We start from the raw sequence: 25255 nt of genomic DNA, 5'->3' as shown, positions 1-25255 counted from the left end.
TTTGCCGTGTTTGTGAACAACATAAGCCAACATTTAAACATTGGGAGAGGCACGTAAAAATCCGGGTTTCCGGCTTCTCTTGAAAAACGGATAGATCTGGCAACTCCATGTCTGTGTTCAGACAGGACAACAGTTGGTGAGGAAAGAAGGGTGGCTGTCCCCTTTCGCCAGGGCATCCGCTTCCCTGATGGATTCACACGGAGGCATGCTGCCTGCTGAAGACGGTCAGGTCACTCTGTCTTAGCTCTGTGGACATCTGCTTGCACCTTGTGACCAGGGGTTTCAGATACTGACAGCTCAACAGAGGCCAACAGTGTGATACAGCAGCCAAAAATTTCACCCAATCCATACTAATGGAAGAAGAGGGTCTAGACCAGTGGTCCTTAACTTCTGAAGAGTCACAGAATCCTGAGGGACTCTAGAAAAATCATAGGGCTTCCTGCATTCCCAGACATATGTCTATCTAAATAGAAACTGACATTTAATTTCTGAGAGTTGAAAGACCCCCACCCCCACCCCGAACTCCCAGTTCCCAAGTTAACAAGCTCAGTCTGGCACAAGGAGGTACACTGTCTCTGGGTGTTCACACAGCCTGTCTCCTCGTGGCCAGGCGGCTTGCTGACAAACTGCAAGGCAAGGGCGATAATAAAGGGTCTGGAAATCATATCATAAAGCTGAAGAAACTAAGAATGGTCAGCCTAAGAAAAGGAGCACTCAGAAAGGAACATAATATCCATTTTTAATTTTAGAAGCTATAATAAGGAAAATGGATTAGGTTTACACTTGTCCAGCTGGCAGAACTAAGATCAATGAGAAGTTACAGTGAGGTCTATTTTACTATTTCAGCTCAGCATAACAAAGAAGTTTCTTGCGATTAAAACTGTACAAAACTGGGAGTTCCCGTCGTGGTGCAGCCGAAATGAATCCGTCTAGGAACCATGAGGTTGTGGATTAGATCCCTGGCCTCGCTTGGTGGGTTAAGGATCCGGCGCTGCCGTGAGCTGTGGTGTAGGTCACAGACACAGCTTGGATCTGCTGTGGCTGTGGCATCGGCCGGCAGCTGTAACTCCGATTCAACCTCTAGCCTGGGAACCTCCATACGCCACAGGTGTGGCCCCAGAAAGGAAAAAAAAAAAAACCCTGCACAAAACTGGTAGAGATGGTCCCGTGGCACAGCAAAGTAGTGAGCTCCCCAGTGCTGCAAGCATCTAAGCGGAAGCGGAGTAATGAAATGCCAAAGGTGTCAGAGAAAAGGATTCCTGAACCGGGTGGAAGGTTGTGCTACAGTTACCTAAAGCTTCTTCCAAAGCACAGTTTTAGTGAGCAGAGCTAAAGACGGCAACAATAATTCTCTTCCCGTCCCAAACCTCGCTCTTGCTCTGATGGAACTGCTACATTATAGCCAAGCTCCGTTCCGGAGACAGACCAAAGCCTAGCGACTGATCCCTCCTTGGCAATTCTCCGTGAGCTCACTAGGAATTGGTCAAGGTCTGGCCACTCTTGAAATTCCACATGCCAACCTTCTCTTCTTCTAACCCACTCCTCCATCCACCTCTCTTTCTTCGTACACTCAAGCTGTGCAATTTAATTCTTGGGAAGGCTCCCTAAGTCAGTTTCAAAGCCTATGGCTCCTGTACGTACTGAATTGACTCATCTTATTCACAAAGTTTCAAACATGTGGGCATTTAATTAAAGCTTTTGCCTGATGATTTCAGCAGATAAAAATGGGGCGAATTCTGTGCTGTATGACCTTCATGTGCGCATCAGAGTCTGGTTAGAAGAGGTCACAGACTGGACCACGTCAAGGTCGCCCACGCAGGAGGCGGGCAGCATGGGAAGCTCTTCCCAGTGTGCAGCAGAGCGCTGACGAGGCAGCGGCTAATTCAGAAATTTCAGGAAACTAAAGAAACTGCATCATCGAGTCTTCAATTTCTAAATCACTCCCTCTCCACAAATAATTTCTGAGTCAGAAACACCCCTTTCCAAAAAGAACTTTCCCACTCAAGAGAAGTCTTTTAAAACGCCATGAATGAGCAGTCGACTCTTGCCCCTTCTTCACACAGATTACAAAGCGTATCTTTTCTGGGCGCACACAGTCAAGGAGACGTGTATAAAAGGAAAACTTCCTTCTGTCTGTGTTACTGCTCTCCTTCTGAGTGTTCTCCAGAAGCTTCGGAAACAAGTTCTCAAAGTAAACTTTCCTCCCTTCCAGGGAAAAGGGGAACCTGGGGCCTCCTGACCCATAAAACTCGGTATTTTGGAACATCCGTAACTCTCCCCAGTCCGTGCCAGTCCAACAGTCTCTCTTCAGCAAACCACCGGCCAGCGGGGCTGGACAGCAGGCCTCTCACTCCCGGGAGTTGACCAGGATGGGACGCAAAAGCTCCCTGGAAAAAAAGCCTCTGCTTCAGCTTGCGTTACGAACTGCTGGAAAAGACAGATGGAGGGGATGACAGGAAAAGCAATTACTTCTTCTGGGCTTCCTTTCCGTCTGGAAGCTAAGGAGACGAACACAAGATTCCATCACAGACTGAAATGCGATCTAAACATTCCTGAAAATGTGGTCTTGCTCTCTGAAATACGACCTGCCTGCTGCAGCAACCCGTACGCCAGGACTTCGCGAAGGTGGAGGGGGCCGACGTCCCGCAGCCTGGCTGGTTCTGGGCCGGACTCTCCAGCGCTGCGACCGCGGTTAAAACACAAGTAAGTGAAAGATACCTCTCTACTCAGGATGACTCGACAAAAAGTCCCCACGAATCAGTCCACATTCCCGGGATCTTGACGACCTGAGACTCTCTGAAGTACTTCGCGGCTTCTAGTGAGCCTTTCTGATGACAGGCAGAAACACACTACACAGTAGTGCTACTCCTTCCCCCGGTAGTGAGTGAGGACCAGTCACACACGTCACGCTTGAAAGAACTTTAAAGGGACACACACTGGTCAAAATGACGTTCTACAGTAAAGAGCTTTTGTTTATTTACAACTAATAAATAATCTCCCACAGACCAGTCAATATAGTTGAATAAGATGTTACTGCAGGTAAACTATGTATTCTGAGAAGTTCGAAGAGGAAGAAGAGAGAGTTTTTGTTTCAAGGAGCTTAGATACCGGTCGAAGGGATGAGATGTGTGCCCAGGAAGTCACAGGAGATCACGAAGGCCACGTGAAAAGCACAAGCACCGGGCTGTGGGAGTCTGTGGGCAGGAAGAATTTCCCTCTAACTGACAGATAGTGGGATCGATCTTCTCAGGCATAAAATGAGAGGAGTGGACCAGATGGGTTCCAAGAGGACCAAATTCAGATTCCTCTGATGTATCCAGATGAGCCGAAAAGAAAATTTCACAAAACAAGTAGTATTTGAGCTGGGTAAGACTATGAAATGAAGCCACCAGAAGAGAAAGAGGAGAGAAAGCAGTTCAGGCAAAAAGAAGAATGTAAGCACAGGTCCAGACAGCAGAGGGCACGCGTGCTGAGCACTGAGCTTTCACTGCAGATGGATCCCAGCAGGAGACAAAATTGGAAAGGTGGCCACAGGCCTTGAAGACCATGCGAAGGAACTTTAAATTAGTTGACAGAGGGAGTTCCCGTTGTGGCTCAGCGGGTTAAGAACCTGACTAGTAACCATGAAGATGTGGGTTCAATCCCTGGCCTCACTCAGTGGGGTTAAGGATCCAGTGCTGCTTCAGGCTGTGGCACAGGTCACAGGGGTGGCTCGGATTCTACGTTGCTGTGGCTGTGGTGCAGGCCAGCAGCTGCAGCTCCGATGTGACCCTTAGCCTGGGAACTTCCACATGCCTCGGGCACTGCCCTAAAAAGACAAAAATAATTAAGCAGATAAAAATAAATTAAAAATTAGTAGGCAGAGGCCACTGGGGTTTCTGAAGAGGCAGATGATGTGACCAGACAGAGACAGCAAAGTTCAAAAGCAGAGTGAGGCTGGAGGGCTGGCGGGCTGTGACTCTACTGTGTCTAAGGGCTCTACTTACAGGGGCCTCACCCCAGGGAAGCCATGCTTCGAGGGAGAAACCTAAACGGACAAAAATCCGAGCAATAAGGACCAGGAAATAGGATGAGCTTTAGAAACCACTATGTCTACACGCAAACACGGGTGATGACGACGTGGAAGATGGCAGACTACTTACAAAGTGGCCGACGGAAGAGGATGAGTAAGATGGAAAAGAGTCATCAAATGGACGGAAAAGAGGGAAGTGGTTAAAACTAAAAATGTAAGAGAAAAAGAAAGAGACTCGTAACACCGGTGAGCTGCCAGAGGAAAGAGGAGTATGAGAGATCAGAGGGTTACACGCCGGACCCCCCAAATTTGGGCAGCATAATGAACAGTTGAAGAAATGGGCTGTATAAAATAAGGTTAAAGAGGACAAATAACAGAATTGAAAGGCGCACAACCAACCTCAGTTGGCGTTGAGGAGGGAGGGCCAGACACTGTCGGAGGAGGCGGCTACGCTAGGCATGCTCAGCATTTCTGTCATGAGAGCAATTCTGAAATACGATGTCTAAGCGGAAGACGAGAATCCAAACGAAAAGGAAGGTGGTTAACAGATAACATCTGGCCCCTCAATCACTGAAGAATCCCTCCTCCCCCTCCTCCTGCCTCCCGACAGCCCTCCGCAGCTAGACCCCCGGAAGAACTACACCACTTTGAAATGCACCTACCGTGACCTGCTGGGCAAACTAGGTATGAAGAAGTAGAGCTGTGTCAGGGTACTACTATTTTCTTTTTTGTTGTTGTTCAAGATAATCAACTCTATTTTCATCTTGCTTTTAAACAAATCTGATTGAGGTCAACTACACAGAAAACTTACCACTTTAACCATTTTTTTTTCTTTTGGCCATACCCATGGCATGTGGAAGTTCCTGGGCCAGGGGTCAAACCTGCACCAGTCCAGCCATCTTAACCATGTTTTATTGAGCAGTTTCACTGACACTGTTGTGCAACCATCACCGTCACCCATCCCTATAAATTCTTTTCATCTGGTAAAACTGAAACTCTATACCTACTGAACACTAACTCCCCGTTCTCTCCCAGCCCCCAGCAACACCATTATTACCCTTCATGCCTTGATGATTTTCACAGCCTTCTAAGCACCTCGCATAAATGGAATCATCTGATATTTGTCTGTTTGTGACTGGCTTATTTCACTTAGCATCATGCCCTCAGGGCTCATCCAGACTGTAGCACAATGCAGAATCTCCTTCCTTCGTATTTGTTTATTTTATATATTTTTTGGCTTTTTGCCTTTTCTAGGGCCGCTGGCCAGGGATCAAACCTGCAACCTCATGGTTCCCAGTCGGATTCGTTAACCGCTGCGCTACAATGGGAACGCCGAATCTCCTTCCTTTTTAAGGCTGAATAATACTCTGCTGTATGCATACACCACACTTTGCTTATCCATTCACCTATCAATGGACACCTGAGTCACTGCCACATTTTTAGCTATTGTGAATAATGCTGCTATGAATATGGGGTACATATATCTCTCTAAGACCCTGCTTTCATGTCTCTTGAGTATTTACCCAGAAGCAGAACCACTGGATCATAGGACGGTTCTTTTTTTTTTCTTTTTTGGCTGCAGCATGTGGAAGTTCCCAGGCCAGGGGTGGAACTGGAGCTACAGCTGCCTGTCTGCACCACAGCCACAGCAACACAGGATCCAAGCCACATCTGCAACCTACACCACAGCTCACGGCCAGGCCATGCCGTATTCTTAACCCACTGAGCAAGGCCAGGGATCGAACCTGCATCCTCGTGGATACTAGTCAGGTTTGTTACCGCTGAGCCACAAGGGGAACTCCAACAATGCCTTTTGATACACACATTATTGCTGTTTTTTTTTTATGCTAACAGAAGTAATATCAAAATCTCAACAACCTAGCTGGTAGGTAAAAGCAGCAACCTTGTTTAGCCACAATACACAAAATAAAAGAGAACTCAGAGACATCCAACACTCAGGAGAAAGAGAAGGAAACCATTTTTCTCATTTCGGCGTGCATTTCACCCTGGCCCTGGGCGAGCTCTGCTACAATATATGCCTCTGGTCCAAGTGACCCTGAGTGACAGCTCAGGGCTGGTCTGAGCAGCCTACACCTGCTCCTAGGGGGACAAGCCCTGCAAGTTTCCCGCTGTGTATGAGACAGACCACCAAGAAAGAGCTCTATAAGCAGGCAGATCAGTATTCTGGTCATTTGGTTGTGGGGTCCTGAAGAAATCAGAGGGTACAGTTCACATGCAGGAATGAGTTACTCACCTGCCTGCCGTCCTGCCCCACATTTGTCTGACCTCTTACGACAGTTCGAATATTGTCATCCAGTCTCCTAGCGGACAAGTTAAAGGATACAAACCATTAAGACAGTCTCGATTCTAGGTTGACCAAGAGAAAAAAGGTCAGGAACTTATCCACCAATTTCTGCAGAATGCAGCTACTTGTTCAGAAAGAAAACAAAGCAGTTGGCTGTTATACAAGAAGACTGAAGCCCTGGATCCCAGTGAGGGGGCAGCAACAGCAGGGCGATAAGTCAACTCCTAGCACAGACTGATGAGGCATCTTTGTTTGTTTTGTTTTTAAAGGCTATTATCACCGAACGTTCAGAGCTGCTCAAAAGGACCAATATAACTTTTAGGTTTTTTTTTTTTTTTTCCATGGAGCAAGCCGGAAATGACAAAGTTGCTGAAACTTGATGGGAACAAGCCAGAGAATTCAAATTATCCCACACAAAACCCTTCCTCAGTACTGTCCCCAGGAACCTTAAACGGGATGAGGAGCCAGGCATCCCTGTCATGACTGCTTCGCCCCCTGGGCCCTGCTCGCAGGAGGCAGATCCGTGGCCTCCATTTCCACTTTCTCCTGAAGCTTAACAGGGGCCATCCAGGGGCACCTCAAACAGAGAAACCTGTAGTCGTCGATTTCATTTTTCATTTTGAAGAATCCATTAGCAGTACGACGGGAGAAAGCTGAAAGCAACTGGCTCACGAGTGATTTTTGGATCATCGGGGAATTTTCATTCTCTGGGGAAACCCCAGACACTTACTTAGTGGTCTCTACTAAGATTTTCATAGCTAAAGTCAGCCGAAACAATGAACAGCCTGCTTTGCAGCGTTTCAGGTACCCAACGAAACAAAACCCTGATGGCAGAGGTCTTTACCTAAAAACCCAAAGGTTGTCAAGGGGGGGGGACAAAGAATAAATAAATCATCTCTTGGATTCACAATGAAGGCCTCTCAGAGTTCCCGTCGTGGCGCAGCGGAAATGAATCTGACTAGGAACCGTGAGGTTGTGGGTTCGATCCCTGGCCTTGCTCAGTGGGTTAAGGACCCGGCGTTGCCGTGAGCTGTGGTGTACATCGCAGACGTACCCCGGATCTGGCATTGCTGTGGTTCCAGCGTAGACCCCTAGCCTGGGAACCTCCATATGCCTCAGGTGCGGCCCTAAAAGGACAAAAGACCAAAAAAAATAAAAATAAAAAATGAAGTCTTCTTCTCATCAAAACTTAAAAAAAAAATCACTATATTTAAAGTAATGACACCAACCATAACAATAATAATTACAATGAACAAACTTTGAGTATCTACCATATGTCAAAACTGGAAATTCAGACGTGGATAAACCAGAAAAAAGGCTATGCGGCAGGAAGGATACCTGACGACCACAGCAGACTTCCTAAATCCATCACTGTGTTTATTCCTGGGCCACTGTTCAGGCCAACCAGCACATCTGACCACGCTGCTAGCTGGTATGTGGCCACAGGATACAAATAAAGCCCATCTTCACAGGTGAGCCTTGGGAACCCGGGGGCGGGGGGGCACGAATCCACTAGGGAAATGAGGCCCTTAAAAATATGGCAGATGTGGCTGCGGCGCAGGCCGGCAGCTGGGGCTCCGACTGGACCACTAGCCTGGGAACCTATGCCGCAGGTGCAGCCCTAAAAGGACAAAAAAAAGGCCAGAAATGCTTTTACCTCCTTTTATAATCAATGTTTTGAAACAGGCTGTTACAGATTCCTTCTGTTTTTAAAAAAGAAATAACTGAAGACTGATCAAAGAGTCAAGTTCTTTGTCATAAGGCTCAAATGGAAATCCAGATAAAAGAACTGCCTTTTAAAAAATTATCATCTATGGCAAACTTGAGATTTTAGTGTTCTCATGGTTAAGTGTGACCCAGAACATGATTAACTAAATGAATAGCATACTTTTCATTAATTATTAGTAATACCACAGTATTACTTACCTTATTTTCAGTCTAATTTTGTTCACGACTTCGTCAATGTTTGCCAGAGACTACAATAAAAAAGGCAAAGGGCATCTATTACTTCACTTCCTGGAATTACTTTTTCACAGAGAAATAACAAGCTATAATGGTTATTGATGACATCTCAAAACTAATCATACATATGATACAATTTTTTTTTTTTTTTTTTTTTGGTCTTTTTGCTATTTCTTTGGGCCGCTCCCTCGGCATATGGAGGTTCCCAGGCCAGGGGTTGAATCGGAGCTGTAGCCACCGGCCTACGCCAGAGCCACAGCAACTCGGGATCCGAGCCGCGTCTGCAACCTACACCACAGCTCACGGCAACGCCGGATCGTTAACCCACTGAGCAAGGGCAGGGACCGAACCCGCAACCTTATGGTTCCTAGTCGGATTCGTTAACCACTGCGCCACAACGGGAACTCCATATGATACAATTTTTACCTTTTTTTTTTCTTCTTTTTTTTTTTTGCAGCGCCGCACCCACGGCATATGGAGGTTCCCAGGCTAGGAGTCTAATCGGAGCTGTAGCTGCCGGCCTATGCCAGAGCCACAGCAACGCCAGATCCAAGCCCTGTTTGCAACCTACACCACAGCTCATGGCAACGCTGGATCCTTAACCCACTAAGCAAGGTCAGGGATCGAACCCTCATCCTCATGGATACTAGTCAGGTTTGTTAACCACTGAGCCAGAAGGGGAACTCCCAATTTTTACTTTTTTAAAAAAAAGTAACAGCAGTAGTTGGGAACAACTACAAAATCTTGCCTGGAATCTATTTTTGTAAATAAAGTTTATTAGAAAACAGCTATGGGAGTTCCCCACGTGGCTCAGTGGCTAATGAATCTGACTAGGAACCACGATGTTGCAGGTTCGATCCCTGGCCTCGCTCAGTGGGTTAAGGATCTGGCAATGCTGTGAGCTGTGCTGTAGGTCGCAGACACAGCTCGGATCTGGTGTGGCTGTGCCTGTGGCTGTGGTGGAGGCCAGTGGCTACAGCTCCAATTAAACCCCTAGCCTGGGAACCTCCATATGCCACAGGTGTGGCCCTAGAAAAGACAGAAGAAAAAAAAAACCAGCTATGCCCATTCATTTACATGTTATCTACAGCTGCCTTTGAGTCACAAAGACAGAGCTGAGTAGTTGCAGCAGAGACTGAATAACCCACAAAGCCTAAAATTACTATCCAGCCCTTTATAGGAAATTTGCTGACTTCTGGTATAAAGGATCGGGGCAAATTCATACAACAAAATTCTCATGGCCACAAAAATGAAACAATGATTATAATGCACAACAACATGGATGAATCTTACTAACATGATGTTACATACACAACAGAAACAAGAGCATGTACTGTTATGATTCTGTTTATATAGTTCAAAAGCGAGTAAAACTATTCTCTTGTGTCAGAAGCCAGGAGAACTCTGAGGAGGTAGTGACTAGGAGGGACAAGGAACGGGCCATGAGAAGAGGTTTTATTAATGTTTTATTCTTTGGTCTGATTGGTGGTGATATGGCTATATTCACATGGTGAAAATTCATCAAGCTGTACACTTGATTTGTGTATTCCTCCATATTATGTTATACACCAATCAATAAATAAATCTATTTTTTTCTAAGTGTCTACGTCTATTAGCAAAAAGTATGAAGGATAAACATTAGTAGATGGATAGTAGCGGTAACCTATGAAATCAGTAGCAAATCTATGAAATCACTTGTAATTTATGAAAAGAAGGAACTTTTTTTTTTTTTTTGTCTTTTTGCCTTTTCTAGGGCCACTCCCACAGCATATGGAGGTTCCCAGGCTAGGGGTCGAATAGGAGCTGCAGCTGCCGGACTACACCACAGCCACAGCAACACCAGATCCAAGCCACCTCTGCCACCTACACCACAGTTCACGGCAACACCAGATCCTTAACCCACCAAGCGAGGCCAGTGATCGAACCTGCAACCTCATGGTTCCTAGTCAGATTTGTTAACCACTGAGCCATGATAGGAACTCCCAAAGAAGGAATTTAAAAATTTTCCTTTTACAGCTGCACCTATGGCATATGGAAGTTCCTGGGCCAAGGGTCGAATCAGAGCTGCAGCTGCTGGCCACAGCCATAGCCACAGCAGCGCTGGATCCAAGCAGCATCTGTGACCTACACTGTAGCTTGAGGCAAAGCCAGATCCTTAACCCACTGAGTGAGGCCAGGATTCAAACCCACATCCTCACAAAGACAACACTGGATCCTTAACCTGCTAAGCTACAATGGCAACTCCTGAAAAGGAGGGACTTTAAGATTTTCTCTTTTTTTGCCTACGAGTATTTCAACTGCTCTGTATTGACAATGAATTGCAATTACAATTATAATAAAGTTATTTCTATTTTTAAGACAATGACAGTAAAAGCAGACTAGTACCAAGTCAGTGAGCAGAAACTATGAGGAAAGGGTGCCACCTAATGGACTAGAGATGGTACAATTTTATAGCACCATTGTCACAAGTTTTCAAAATATAATTTTATCAGTCCTCTTTCTCTCTCCCAAAAGATATTTTACCACAGGAAGAATTGGGGTGATGCAGGCTTTGCTTATAAATTGCTTCTAGGTGAACAAGCAATGAGATCCTGCTGTACAGCACAGGGAACTATATCTAATCACTTGTGATGGAACATGACGGAGGACAATGTGAGAAAAAGAACGCATACATATGTATCCTGGGTCACCATGCTGTACAGCAGAAATGGAGAGAACACAGTAAACTGATTACACTAAAAAAAGTTTTTAAACAAAATAAAAATAAATAAATTGCTTCTGGCAGCCCGTGCTGGCAGGAAGAGAGGTAAGAGAACTGGGTCATACAAAACAAGACGAAATCTTGCCATTTACCACGAGGTGGATGGACCTTGAGGTTATTAGGATAAGTGAATGAAGTCAGATGGAGAAACACAAAGACTGTATTATGTCACTCACATGTGAAATATAAACAAAACAAAACAAAACAAAACCAAGCAAGCAAAAGCCAAGATAAATGAACAAACCAAACCCAAACAGGTAGCTACAGAGAACAGAGCAATGGTTACCAGCAGGGAAAGGGGAAGGGGATTGGGGGGGGGGGGCGTGAAACAGGTAAAGGGGAGCAGCTCTAGGGAGCCAGACAGAAACCAACTGTGGTGGCGAGCACAGCACCGCGAAGAGCACACAGAAGCAGAAACATCATGTGACACACGTGAAACAGGATATTATAAACCAATGCTACCTCAATCAAATACATTTTTAAATAATAAAATAAAATGAATGTATTAATAATATGTATTAAAACATTTCCGGAGTTCCTGTCGTGGCGCAGTGGTTAACGAATCCGACTAGGAACCATGAGGTTGCGGGTTCGATCCCTGCCCTTGCTCAGTGGATTGACATCTGGCATTGCCCTGAGCTGTGGTATAGGTTGCAGACGCGGCTCGGATCCCATGTTGCTGTGGCTCTGGCGTAGGCAGGGGGCTACAGCTCCGATTCGACCCCTAGCCTGGGAACCTCCATATGCCGAGGGAGTGGCCCAAGAAATGGCAAAAAGACAAAAAAAAAAAAAAAATTTCCTTTGTGTGTGTGTGTGGGGGGGGAGAACCAGGTCACAGCGTTTGAGGTGTCAAATGGGGCTGTTCGCCTCTGGTCTCTGGTTCTGACAAAACCAAAGGTCACTGAGAATTTTCAGAAACCATAGAGAGACTGAGGGAAAGATGCATCTCAGCAAAGAAGTTATTTTCATCCAGGAATCCACTGCCAAGTCTGTCATTTCAAAACCAGACTGGGTCGAAATCACTGCTGTGGTAACAGAGCTGAGCTGCCAGAAGCCCTGGGCTTGGCACGACTCTGCCACTGCCAACTTGCTGGAAGGTTCGAGGGTAACCTCTCTGAGTTTCTATTTCCTCCGATGCAAAATGGGCGTAACAGTTCTTGCCTTGCCTATCTCTGCTGGAACCCATTGCTTTAAAAAACAATTTTTGGTATTAAAAAAATCTTTTTAATATTAAAATTGGGAGAAGAGGAGCCATGAATTCTCTGTGCTATTCTTGCAACTTCTCTAAAAATGGGATATTACATCAAAAATTTTAAATTGCAATCTATTTAAAATTGGTAAAATATGTACGTGACCACAAATTCAAACAGCAGAAGGTAAACAGTGAAAAACAAGGCTTCCTCTCTCTCTCTGTCCTGCCCCCCGCCACCCCCACATCTCCTCCCCAGAGGCAAGGCGCTGAGGCAGCTTCTGGGGCAGCTTCCGGAGATGGTCTGGGTATGAAAAGCACATCCACAACCCCAGGCCCTTCCGCACCTAAGGCAGACTGTCCTGCCCCAGGCTTTTTTCACTTAACAATTTAACTTGGAGGTCATTCCACATCTACTGATTTTCGGTGGTAGAGCAACCATTTATTTCTCTCTTTTTTCCCCCTTTATTGGCTACCTCATGGCATTCGGAGTTCCCAGGCCAGGGATCAAATCCGAGCCACAGCTGCAGCAATGCCAGATCCTTAACCTGCTGTTCCGAGCCAGGACTGAACCTGCTGCATCCCAGCGTTCCAGAGGCGCCGAGGATCTCATTGCACCACAGTGGTATCTCTTCATTTCTTAAATTTAATACTTCTTAGACATGAAGGTCTAGCTTAAGCCATAAGGATTTTTCTAAGAAGCATTCAAAATATTTATGCCTTCAGACATCCAATTGCATTTCAAAGAACAAAACCTGGGAATGACCTAAATGGCCATCAATAGAAAAGTTAAATAAGTCAGGCTGCATTTATTCAATGAACTTTGTGCCACCAATGAAGATGCTAAGATAACATGCTAACAAGGGAAAAACTGGAGTTCCCTTCGTGGCTCAGCTGTTAACGAACCCAACTGGGTTCCAGGAGGACGCGGGTTCGATCCCTGGCCTCGCTCACTGGGTTAAGGATCTGGCACTGCTGTGAGCTGCGGTACGGGTCACAGATGTGGCTCCAATCCCGAGTTGCTATGGCTGTGGTGTGGGCCAGCAGCTGTAGCTCCAATTCACCCCCTGGCCTAGTAACCTCCATATGCCCTGGATGCAGTCCTAAAAAGCAAAAAAGGGGGGGGGGGGCATTTAAAAATATCAAGTATCCCATGAATACAGCTAGTAAAAGACCAGAAAGAAATCTCCTAAGGTTATAATGCTAGCTTGCATGTCAGGTGGACCCGTGGAGGAGGACTTTCCCTTTATCTTTCAGATCTTCTACTGGGGAAGCAAAAGAGAAAGGATGCTAACACTGAATGCGGGTGGGCTATGCAATATACTCTTCTAGACTTTGTAATGAAATTATTTCCCTGAATCCTCTTCAACCTCTTCAGTGTAAAGAATGCAAAGAACAGGCTCTGAAGGAACAGATGCTTCGTCCAAGGTCAGGGATAGGAAATGCAACACAGCAGGATCTGGCTGGGGATCTGTCTGCCTCCTGGGTCTCTGCTCTCTGCTGCTCTATCATGCTACCTCTAATACACAAGGTTCTTGATCTACTTTTTCTGCACCCCAACACACCCGAGGGCTGTGTCGCACTTGCCGCTATTGGTTCAGACCTCGCTATGGCAGGGGTGCTCTCTGGGGTTGAGGGCCTCTCCTGGAGGTGGGAAAACACCCCACAGGAATCCAGACTGGCTCGCCTGGGAGTAGGCGATAACATCTCCTCTTGGAGAATCACTCATCTAGTTTAGTTGCGATGTGGCTGAACAGTTTTAATTTTATCACCTTCAAATGTTTTAATGATCGAAAAGTATTTCCTGATTCTAATGGCAATTCTTTTTTAATTACTCAATGAATTTATTACATTTATAGCTGTGCAATGATCATCACAATCCAATTTCAGAGGATTTCCACCATCTAATGGCAATTCTTGCTGCTAACACAAAATACATAAAATCACCCTTATGCCAGAGTATAAGCACCATTAGCATTTTGGTTTACTGCCTCCTTCTACGCAAAAGCAGGGCTTTACAAAAAATTAAACCAAAAGATGAGCCATTTGGCATCTTATTTTTTTCACTTAACAAGCATTTTGGGAGCCACTAAAAATTCTTTGTAAACAGCTCTATATAACGCTTTCTTCAAAGTTCCTAATTATATTAATTTTATATTAATTTTTAATAAATGTCATCTAGAGTCCCCTAATCAGACCTCTAATGAAAACATGACAAGTGATTACCTTCAGTCTTCCACCAGGAGACTAAAAAAGTTTTCTAGATCATTACCAAATCTGGCTACTCCTCAAAACCACCTAAGGGGAAACTTTCCACCTGCACCCGGTGAGTTAGAAACACCCACGATCTGTCCTAGTTCACACTCCTGCTTTAAGGTAGCCCTGGAGAGGCAAGCAGGTGCCAGTCCCTAGAAACAAAGACACACTCTTCTTAGAGTGCGTCATTACACTGATTCTTCATACACTCACATCGACGTTAGATACTCTAAACTCGTATTCACAAGCATTTACTGCAGGTCCACGAGGTGTAGAGAGGGTTTTGCCCAAGATCTAGCAATAGTTGAAAGAAATTATAAAATCATGGCACCACTTTCTACTACCTTTTCTTTAAGGTCCATGGAAAGTGAATTGCTAAGTGTAAATCTGGGGGTGGGGAAATAAAGGTACCCCTGTGTCATAAACTTTCTGAATTACCTGAGAAACTTCACTCTACATTACTGCGAACATGGGGACATAATTAGACAAGATATGTAACAGAATCTGTGGAACGACAAATGTCTTACTCTACCTTTAAAAACAAAATCGCGCACACACACACACACACATCGCACAAAAACATGTCAGGAAGAAGGGACAACCTGGTGGTTCCCTATGTATGTAATTTTCAAATCTAACAAAATTTTTTTGGCAACACCCACGGCATATGGAAGTTCCTGGGCCAGGGATTGAATCTAAGCTGCAGCTGCCGACCTGCGCCACAGCTGTCGTAACTTGATCCTTAACCCACTGCACCACAGCAGGAACTCCAAATCTAACAATTTGTTCTGGTGAGTCAGGGGTCTTGACAGGCTGAGGGAGATGAAATATTTCTGTGGCTAAAACTGCTATCTTTCTCCTAGTTGGTTCCAAATTTCTATCTCCAGCTAATTCCTAGAATTCTCCTTTCAGAGCAAATGATGAGCTCCACAGGCTATCTGTGAAATCTCAAAAAAGACAATCACTCAGTATGACACCATTTTCTGCAACTTTATTAAAAAAATTAGCATGTCCATCAGAAAAAGTCTGGAAGGAGATACACCAAAATAGTAATAATGATGGAGACCAAGAGCTCCAGACTCAAATATCCGACTACACACACCTCGGACCTGGATGGCCCGAATCTGTTCAAAACTGAGCTTGCCTTTACACCCGACTCCTCTACTCGCCACTAAAACTGGCTCTTCCTCCTTATTCCCTATTGAGGGTAAAGATGCCGACACCCACCCACAGTCTGCCAGGCTAGAAATCAAAGTTCAAAACCCTTCCTTTGGCCTATAACGCGGAACTGAGATGCCACTTCCGGGAAGCCCTTCAGATCCCTCAGACTAATAAGGCCCTGTGTGTTTGCGTTCAGAGTATTTAGCATGCTTCCTCTCTGGTGATGCTACTGCGTTTGACTATTCTGTATCTCTCTGTGCCCTGTTACTCTCATTTAAAAAAAAAAAAAAAATAGTATGCTGGCAGAGGGAAGAATTTCTCATTGTTAAGGGTGGTGCCTGGTGGGCAGGAAGCCCCCAATAAATGTTTTTTTTTTTTTTTTTTTTGGCTTTTTTAGAGCCGCACTCATGGCACATGGAGGTTCCCGGGCCAGGGGTCTAATCAGAGCTACAGCTGCTGGCCTACACCAGAGCCACAGCAGTGCGGGATCCAAGCCGCATCTGCAACCTACACCGCAGCTCACGGCAACGCCAGATCCTGAACGCACTGAGCAAGGCCAGGGATTGAACCCGAAACCTCCGAGTTCTTAGTTGGAGTCGTTCCCGCTGTGCCACGATGGGAACTCATGTTAACAATTTCTAAGAGGTGTAGCAGTTAGGACTCTTCGGAGAACATAAAATAGTAATTATGCAAATCACTGTAAGGCCATAGTCATTTGCTTATAACCTGCTGATGGTGTGATTAGTAACCCTGAAGGTGGACCAGAAGATCTAAGTTGGTACCTGTCTTGTTCACCCCTCCGGCCCCAAACTTTTTTTTTTTGCTTTTTAGGGCCACACCTGTGACATATGGAGGTTCCCAAGCTAGGGGGTGAATCAGAGCTGCAGCTGCCGGCCTACATCACAGCCACAGAAACTCAGGATTGGAATCACGTCTGCAACTTATACCACAACTTCCAGCAACATGAGATCCTTAACCCACTGAGCGAGGCCAGGGACCGAACCGCACCTGCATGGATAGCAGTCAGGTTCTTAACTCACTGAGTCTTGAGCCATGAGAACTCCCCAGTCCCAAATTCTTACAGAGCTAGGAAGAGGGGGTGTTTTTGTTGAGTAAATGAGGGAATTTTATTCTATTTTATTTATTGACTGCACATGTGGCATGTGGCAGTCCCAGGACCAGGGATCAAACCCACACCACAGCGGTGACCCAAGCTGCTGCAATGACAACACCAGATCCTCAACCTCCTGCGCCACAAGGGAAGCCCAGGTGAGGGAACTTTGGGGCCAGAAGGGATGTAGACTCTACACTCCACGACCTCCGTTTCCTAAAGAGCTCTCGGATCTCGTTCTTTCCGTCCCAGTCTTCACTTGGGCTCTCATCATCCCGCTTAAGGGACCTATGGTGGGGGGGGGTGTCTCCTGACTGGTCTTCCTGCCTCCAGAGCTGCCGTCCCCCACACTGTTGCCACACGGGATTTCAGCAACATGAACCTGATCGGTCACTACCCTGTCGCTCCTTCCATGAACACTCACCACCAGGAGCAGCCGCCTCCAGAGGAAGGTGTGTGCATCCCTCAGGGCGTCAGGAGAAAATATGAGAACATCTGCCTGTACTCTTTAATTACACAGCAAACACTACTAAAACCTAGGGTATTTCAGATCGGTAATAGGCCGTGTACATAATATTTGGGGGGGATATGGGCTTAACATTTAGCCCAGTGACAAAAAACTAAACCAAAATAAAGGGGAAAAAATTTAATTTAGTCTAGTGCCAATTAGGTCTATGGCAAATATTTCCCTGAGAGGCACGTGATCTCCAAAAAACCGAGGAGACCCCAAGCCTAGAGGACCTAGTTGCTTCTGGACCCTTGCGCTGCCAGCCCTCCTGCCTCATCCCCTGGGAGGCTACACTCCGTGCACTCTCTGTTTCCCATCTCCGAGCACTGGCCCTGTGTGTAGAAAGACCTTCTTTCCCCTGTCGGCCTGGAAGATTTACCGAGTGGCTCAATCTGCCTGGAACAGCGCTCTGCCAGCCTGCCACCAACCTGCCCCTTTCACGGGCAGCAGGCCTTAGCTTAAAGGGGAGCCATTCCCTGCCTGCCAGCTAAGGGAACCCCCCAGTGCTGTCACTCTCGATCACTTCACTTGCTTTTCACTGGAGCATCAACCAAACCTGGTAACTTCGTATTTATGTGGGGGGTTTTGCAGGGGTTTTTTTTTTCTTTTTTTAGGGCTGCACCCGCAGCATATGGAAGTTTCCAGGCTGGGGGTTGAATCGGAGCTGCAGCTGCTGGCCTGCACCACAGCCACAGTAACACGCGATCCAAGCCAAGTCTGTGACCTACACCACAGCTCACAGCAACACCAGATCCTTAACCCACTGAGCAGGGCTGGGAATCGAACCCGCATCCTCGTGGTTCCTAGTTCATTAACCACTGAGCCATAACGGGAACTCCCTTCGTGTTTACCGGCCAGTTGTTTTCTTCCGCACACCAGACTCCATGAGACCAGGAACTCCCCCGTCACGTTCACCATTCCTCTCGTTTCTGAAAGTGCCTGGCACTCGGTGGACACTTATTGAATAACTGCTGAGTTCGACTAAATGAATGAATGATTCCTTTAAGACTTAGCGGCAGGGCTGCCTCCTCTCTGAGGTTTTGATTTTTCCTGGCAAGAACTGTTGCTTTGTTGCTCACTGAACCATGACACACCTCTTGGAGGGCACTCGCCACTGTCCCCCACCCCGCTACCCCTGCGTTTGATCATGTACAGACTTCAGACACACAGTGGGTTCAGTTCCAAGTCACCACAAAGAAGTGAGGGTCGCAATAAAGCCACCTGTATGTAAAATTTTTTGGTTTCCAAGGGAATATAAAACTGATGTTAAAAAAATTACAGTGCTATTTACGATACTGTGGTCTGTTAAGCATGCCATGATAGCATTATGTCTCAAAAAACAATATCCATACCTTAACTTAAAAACATTTCATTGCTTGGGGTTATCAGATACAACTTGGAATAGCTTTACAAGGAGATTCTGCTGAGTAGCATTGAGCACTATGTCTAGATACTCACATTGTAACAGAACAAAGGGTGGGGAAAAAAATATATACATATAACAGCAACTCGATCCCCATGCTGTACAGCGGGGAAAAAAATAAATAAATAAAATAAAATAAAATTGAAATAATCACTCCACTCAGTACCCAAGTAAATAGCAGATTCTTGACATGACCATTAAAATAAAGTTAAATCAAAAATAAATAAACAAAAATACTTTATTGCTGGAAAAAAGCTAACCATCAGCTGCCAAATATATAAAAAATATCAATTTATAAAAACCGGTAAATTTATTTTAAAAAAGGCAGTGTCTGTCCAGAACGACAAAGTGACCTGCAATAAAATAAGGTGTGCCCGTACCCTTCAGGAGCACAGACCGGGTCTCATTCGTCTCTGTATTCCTACTGCCTGGCCCGGTGCCCTGAACTTTCCCTGAATTAATAAATGAAACACCAAGCAGACCTCTAGCTGACCTTCTCCCAATTCTGCTGCTTCTGATCCTGGTCTACTTCTCACCTAAACACCCAAAAACCAATTTTGTAAGGGAAAAAAAAATCCATCTGTAGAGGCAAATCACCCAGAAAAACAAAACAAAACACAAAGTATGAAAGTGACATCTTGAAACAGGAGTAAAGGGAGCTTTCCACCTCCAAGTTTATCTGGCCTACCTCACTCTCATTTTCCCCTATTACATTTAAAAAATCCTTTCCGGAAGTTCCCCTGTGGCACCGTGGGTTAAGATTCTGGCACTGCCAAAACTGTGACACAGGTTGCAACTGCAGCACACGTTCAATCCCTGGCCTGGGAACTTCCACATACTGCAAGTGTGCCCAAAAAGAAAAAAAGAAAAGAAACAGTGTAGGTACATACTGATTAAAAAATATGGAGTTCCCGGAGTTCCTGTCGTGGCGCAGTGGTTAACGAATCCGACTAGGAACCATGAGGTTGCGGGTTCGGTCCCTGCCCTTGCTCAGTGGGTTAACGATCCGGTGTTGCCGTGAGCTGTGGTGTAGGTTGCAGACGCGGCTCGGATCCCACATTGCTGTGGCTCTGGCATAGGCCGGAGGCTACAGCTCCGATTCAACCCCTAGCCTGGGAACCTCCATATGCCGCGGGAGCGGCCCAAGAAATAGCAACAATAACAACAACAACAACAAAGACAAAAAAAAAAAAAAAAAAAAAAATGGAGTTCCCATCATGGCTCAGTGGAAACAAATCTGACTAGTATCCATGAGGATGCAGGTTCGATCCCTGGCCTCACTCAGTGGGTTAAGGATCTGGCGTTGCCATGAGCTGTGGTGTAGGTGGCAGAGGTGGCTTGGATCACATGTTGCTGTGGCTGTAGTGTAGGCTAGCAACTGCAACTCCAATTCGACCCCTACCCTGGGACTCTCCATATGCCGCAAGTGCAGCCCTAAAACAACAGAACAAAACAAACAAAATATATATATGTAAAATGGTAGGGAGTTAACGAATCCGACTAGGAACCATGAGGTTGCGGGTTCGGTCCCTGCCCTTGCTCAGTGGATTGACGATCCGGCGTTGCTGTGAGCTGTGGTGTAGGTTGCAGACGCGGCTCGGATCCCGCGTTGCTGTGGCTCTGGCGTAGGCCGGTGGCTACAGCTCCGATTCGACCCCTAGCCTGGGAACCTCCATATGCCGCAGGAGCGGCCCAAGAAATACCAACAACAAAAACAACAACAACAAGACAAAAAAATAAAAAAATAAAATAAAATGGTAAATGTGGGAAATTTAAAGCCATCCAACCTAATATTGTATGAAATGTGAATTGTGTTTGAAATGTTATTTCTTATATTTTGAAACTTCTGTAATTATCTTTACTTAAAAAAATCTTTAAGAATCTATTCCAATTCCAGATTTACTACAGAAAATATGAAAGGTGGGGGGTGGGACTCTTTCAACCTAAGAGTACAATTTCTTTCTTTTTTGGCCGCCTGCAGCACAAGGGGTTCCTGGGCCAGGGAACAGATCCAAGCTGAAGTTTTGACCTACACTGCAGCTGGGGCAATGCCAGATCCTGTAACCCACTGAGTCAGCTGAGGGAGCAAACCTGCATCCTGGTGCCACAGCAGGAACTCCTACAACTTCTAACAATATGCTCACTATACAAAGAATTCGACACTAACACAACGACAGTATTTGGTATTAGCTACCCTCCCCAAGCTAGTTACAAACAAGTCTGATTTGAATTTAATTCTCACTTGTTTATTGAGGTCCCTTAGATTATGTAGGATAATACATAATCTAATCATTAATACTCAGGGTCAGTCAGACGCCATTGTGGGAAAGAAACTCTACACTTACTTGCTCCGTTGGGAACAGGGTGTTGATATACTCCACAGCATTGAAATCTGCTCGATCTAGAGGATCCTGGCTTGGAAATACCTTAAAAAAGAACGAAAAACCACTGTCATCTTTATGTCTTGCTTTACAGATTATTTCTTTCCTCCCTGTTGGTTGGTAAGTTTTTTGAAAACCATATCTTTTTCCACTTTATAAGGCTTAACACACAACACATGCTCAATAAAATATCTAGGAAACTAAATCTTTTCTTTTCACCCACCTCTTTATTTTATTTATTTATTTATTTTTTGGCTGTGCCTGAGGTATGTGGAATTTCCTGGGCCAGGGACTGAATCTGTGCCACAGGAGCAACCAGAACCTTTTAGTGACAACACCAGATCCTTAACCCACTGTGCCACAGTGGAAACTCCCAAAGTGATTTTTATGCTTCAGACAGTGTCAGGAAATGGAGTGCTGGCATTCAGGGACTGTCCATCCCTTTGACAGAAGAAAGAACTCAGCCTTTCGAGAAACAGAGCTAACTCCCTGCAAACAGCTGCAATTTGAGGAACACATAACAAGTTGGATTAGAAAAGCAGTCCAGTGAACCCTGGGTACTGGATTGCACCAGCTGAAGATAGTTATTCTGGGAAGCAAATTCTGCTTATCGGAGAAACCTATGCTAGAACTCAATAAGAAAAAAATGTGCTCTTCTAAAACCCTTGCCGGAGTTCCCACTAAAGCACAGTGGTTTAAGGACCTGGTATTGTCACTGAAGGGGTGTGGGTTTGATCCTCAGCCTGGGAACTTCCACATGTCACAGGTGCAGCCAATAAATAAATAATTAAGATAATAGTTCCCATCGTGGTGCAGTGGAAATGAATCTATCTAGCATCTGTGAGGACACAGGTTCGATCCCTGGCCTCGAGCAGTGGGTTAAGGATCTGGTGTTGCTGTGAGCTGTGGTGTAGGTTGCAGACACCGCTTGGATTTGACCCCAAGCCTGGGAACCTCCATATGCCTGTGGGTGCAGCCCTAAAAAAGCAAAAAAAAAAATAAGTAAATAAAAATAAATAAGATAAAATAAAACCCTTGTCAAACAATAACTAACTGCATTATTTGTTTCTTTTATTGGAGCCTAGGTCCAAAAAGGTGGAAAGCAAATGAAAGGTTTGTCTCTTTCTGGCAGATGGTGGTGGGTGGGGAGCAATGCGGCTTGAATACCAAAGCCTTTGCCCGTGGCTCGGCATCCTCAGGATGCGCCAAATGTGCTTTAGATGAGTAATCCAATCACCCCAAGAAAAACATACATCCAAAAATCTATAAGTAGGACAATATAAACAAATTACACAGTTCAGCAGCAGACCAAAAGCAAATATTAATGCTCACTAAAACTATTAGTAATGGAAGTAGTAATCTTTTACCTTGGAAAAACTCTCCAGTGGTCATTAAATGCGGCACAACCCTCCTTTTCTTAAATCTCCTGCACCAACTCCTTTAAGGGAGATTCTTCTCCCCTTAACAGGAGCGATAAAGGGATCAGGATGATTTCTAATATCATCCTTCTTAAAAACTCAATAAACTTGAAAACATAATCTAGTCAACTAAAGCGTCCCTGCAGGGAAGAAAGGTCTCCTGGGAATATTCTGCAAGCTAACCCAAAATAGTCAACAGCAGAAGTTCTCAACCATTTCAGTATGGTAAAAGGGTTGTTTTTTTTATTTTTTATTTTTTTTTTTAGTATTTTCTTTCTCCTTTGCAATATGCTTCAGAAATAGAAATTACTCGCTCCCCTCAATTCTGAATCACTCACATGGGGCTAGATGGAGAATCTGGAACAGTGAGACAACAGCCTGATGAATTTTTAAAAAGCCCTACAATAATCCCCCCCCCAAAGCTGCTACCCTTGAGGTCCCTTCTTCTAGGTGCATCCTTTCAAGAAGCACAGCTCCTTTACCCAAATCCACCAGAACGCCCCACTCTCCAAAGACAAGCAGGGCCTAGAAAAGACTCCCTCCCTTCTGTAAATTCAGAAACCGCTTCCCATGACCACCTCCCACAGACCTTTCCTTTCCCTTCGGAGCCTGGCTCCCGCGTCCCGGTCCAAAAACCGCACTCTCAGCGTTGCACCCCAGGTCCCACCCCCAGAGCGGCCCCGGCCTCCGCACTCTCCTCCCCTCAGGGGGCGGAACGCTCACCTGCTCGATGGCGAGCTGCACGTCTGGGGTGAGCTGCAGCACGGCTTCCAGCTCCTCCACGAATTCCAGTTCCTCCTCCTCCATCATCCCGCCGCCCTGCTCCCTCCCAACGCCCACCCCAACCTGCAGCCGGACCTCAGAGGCCACTCAAGCCTCGGAGCGGCAACCTTCCGCCGGCAGCGCCCGGGAGAGGCTGAACTCTGTCAGCCAGCCGGGCACTTCCGGGAAGCCAGGCACTTCCGGAGTGCGGGGCACTCTGGGATAGCGGAGGACTGACCTCTGGTCGCCGGGAGGAGGCATTGCTGTCACCTCCCGGGGCATCCTTGTAGTCAGCCCGGCGGCCCCCGCTTGCGCTCAGCTCTCTTTAAGCTAGTGGGGACCCTCTACACCTCACCGAAGGCGCGCCCCTCATTCATGCCCTGGAGCTGAGAGGGCCCGGCTAGCTCGGCAGGACACCCCAGGGAGGGTGATCCCCCCGCTGCGTCGCCATCGAACGACAGCAACCCTCACGGGCCTCGGAGCCGGCGATCCTTCTGCTCCCAGGGCCCCTTTGCTCAGGGGCAGTAGGGGTTCCCCCAGCCATCGGGGGAGAAATGACCCCAGCTGGTAAGTGGCGATGTTGCCAAGGACAGTTTGTAGGCTGGGACAGCGCCACTTGACAGAGTTAAGTTCCCCGTGTTCCAAGCCTCCGGGGAAGCTTTCTGGAGGTGCCTGCAACTTCCTGCGGGGGCGGAGTGGGGGGTGCCGGGAAAGAGCCAGATGATTAGGCAGTGCCCCACAGCTGCGAAAATAATGACTTTGAGATTCAGTATGTGGAGTCGAAGTCTGATGAGCTGTGTGATTTTGGCCTTGTTTGCCTTGCAAGTATGGGGCAGGAATTAAATACTAAAAGTGCTCTGCAAATTTAAGCTAGTAACACATGTAATATGAGGGTGTCTAGCCCTTATGCGCCACAAGAAAAAAAAGAGGTCAGGTCACCCTGTGGAACCAACTTTTCTTCTAGACACTTAAAACAATGAGATATTTGCAGCCAAAGAAGGAGCTGTTTTACCAGTTAAACATTATGAAACTCTTTGGCCCCAATGAGCTGCTGCTGCTGCTGCTTTTTTTAAAATCAAAACTGTAGTGAAGAAAAGATGGAAGCAATATAATTTCTAACAATAAAGGAAGTCTTAAAAGTACAAATTGGTTATATAATAGAATAGTATTGACTCAAAATCACAGTTTTAAAAATATTTAACTATGTGGAAACATGTGCATAATATATTTCAGGAAGCCAAAATGTATGGCATGGTCGCAGTTTGCGTGTGTGTGTGTGTGTGTGTGTGTGTGTGTTTTATGCCTAGAAAAATGACAGCAAGGAACTACAACTTTTCTGCATGTGATGGAACATATTTTTTGCATATTTTCCCCAAATGTCTACGAGCTCGTAGCACTCTTGTAATCAGAAATATGAATACCTTTTGGATTTCTCGTCAAGGCTCAGTGGTTAATGAGCCTGACTAGTATCCATGAGGACAAAGGTTTAATCCCTGGCCTTGCTCAGTGGGTTGAGGATCCAGTGTTGCTGTGAGTTGTGGTGTAGGTTGCAGACGTGGCTAGGATCTGCTGTTGCTGTGGCTCTGGCGTAGGCTGGCAGCTACAGCTCCGATTCGACCCATAGCCTGGGAACCTCCATATGCCATGGGTATGGCCCTAAAAAGACCAAAAAGAAAAAAGAAAAAGAAATGTAAATGCCTTTTTGAAAAAGAAAAAGAAATATAAATGCCTTTTTTAAAAAAGAAAAGAGAAGTTCCTGTCATGGCGCAGCAGAAACCAATCCGACTAGGAACCATGAGGTTGTGGGTTTGATCCCTGGCCTCACTCAGTGGATTAAGGATCCAGTGTTGCCGTGAGCTGTGGTGTAGGTCACAGACACGGCTCGGATCTGGCATTGCTGTGGCTCTGACATAGGCTGGCAGCAACAGCTCCGATTTGACCCCTAGCCTGGGAACCTCCATATGCTGCAGATGCGGCCCTAAAAAGACAAAAGACAAATAAATAAA

The 25255-nt window shown here is 45.9% G+C and overlaps 1 protein-coding gene across 3 annotated transcripts in view; it reads right to left on the bottom strand.

Moving 5' to 3' along the window:
* VPS53 (VPS53, GARP complex subunit) overlaps positions 1 to 25255 on the bottom strand; it is a 149421-nt gene extending 124166 nt beyond the window's left edge. Inside the window, exons 1-4 of one of the 3 annotated variants that reach the window (XM_003131813.4) lie at positions 23211 to 25255; positions 21034 to 21114; positions 8244 to 8293; positions 6267 to 6333 (exon numbers count right to left, since the gene is read on the bottom strand). In XM_003131813.4, coding sequence (XP_003131861.1) covers positions 6267 to 6333; positions 8244 to 8293; positions 21034 to 21114; positions 23211 to 23297 — 285 coding nt within the window. In that variant the 5' untranslated portion in view covers positions 23298 to 25255. Of the gene's footprint in view, positions 1 to 6266; positions 6334 to 8243; positions 8294 to 21033; positions 21115 to 23076; positions 23160 to 23210 lie in introns of those variants that run through there. The other 2 variants (XM_021067533.1, XM_021067534.1) reach the window with 2 other exon arrangements.

This window comes from Sus scrofa, chromosome 12, assembly GCF_000003025.6.
Source record: "Sus scrofa isolate TJ Tabasco breed Duroc chromosome 12, Sscrofa11.1, whole genome shotgun sequence".
Classification (NCBI taxonomy): domain Eukaryota; kingdom Metazoa; phylum Chordata; class Mammalia; order Artiodactyla; family Suidae; genus Sus; species Sus scrofa.
The sequence above is the reverse complement of the archived record's forward strand: the minus strand, read 5'-3'. Positions and strand labels throughout refer to the sequence as shown.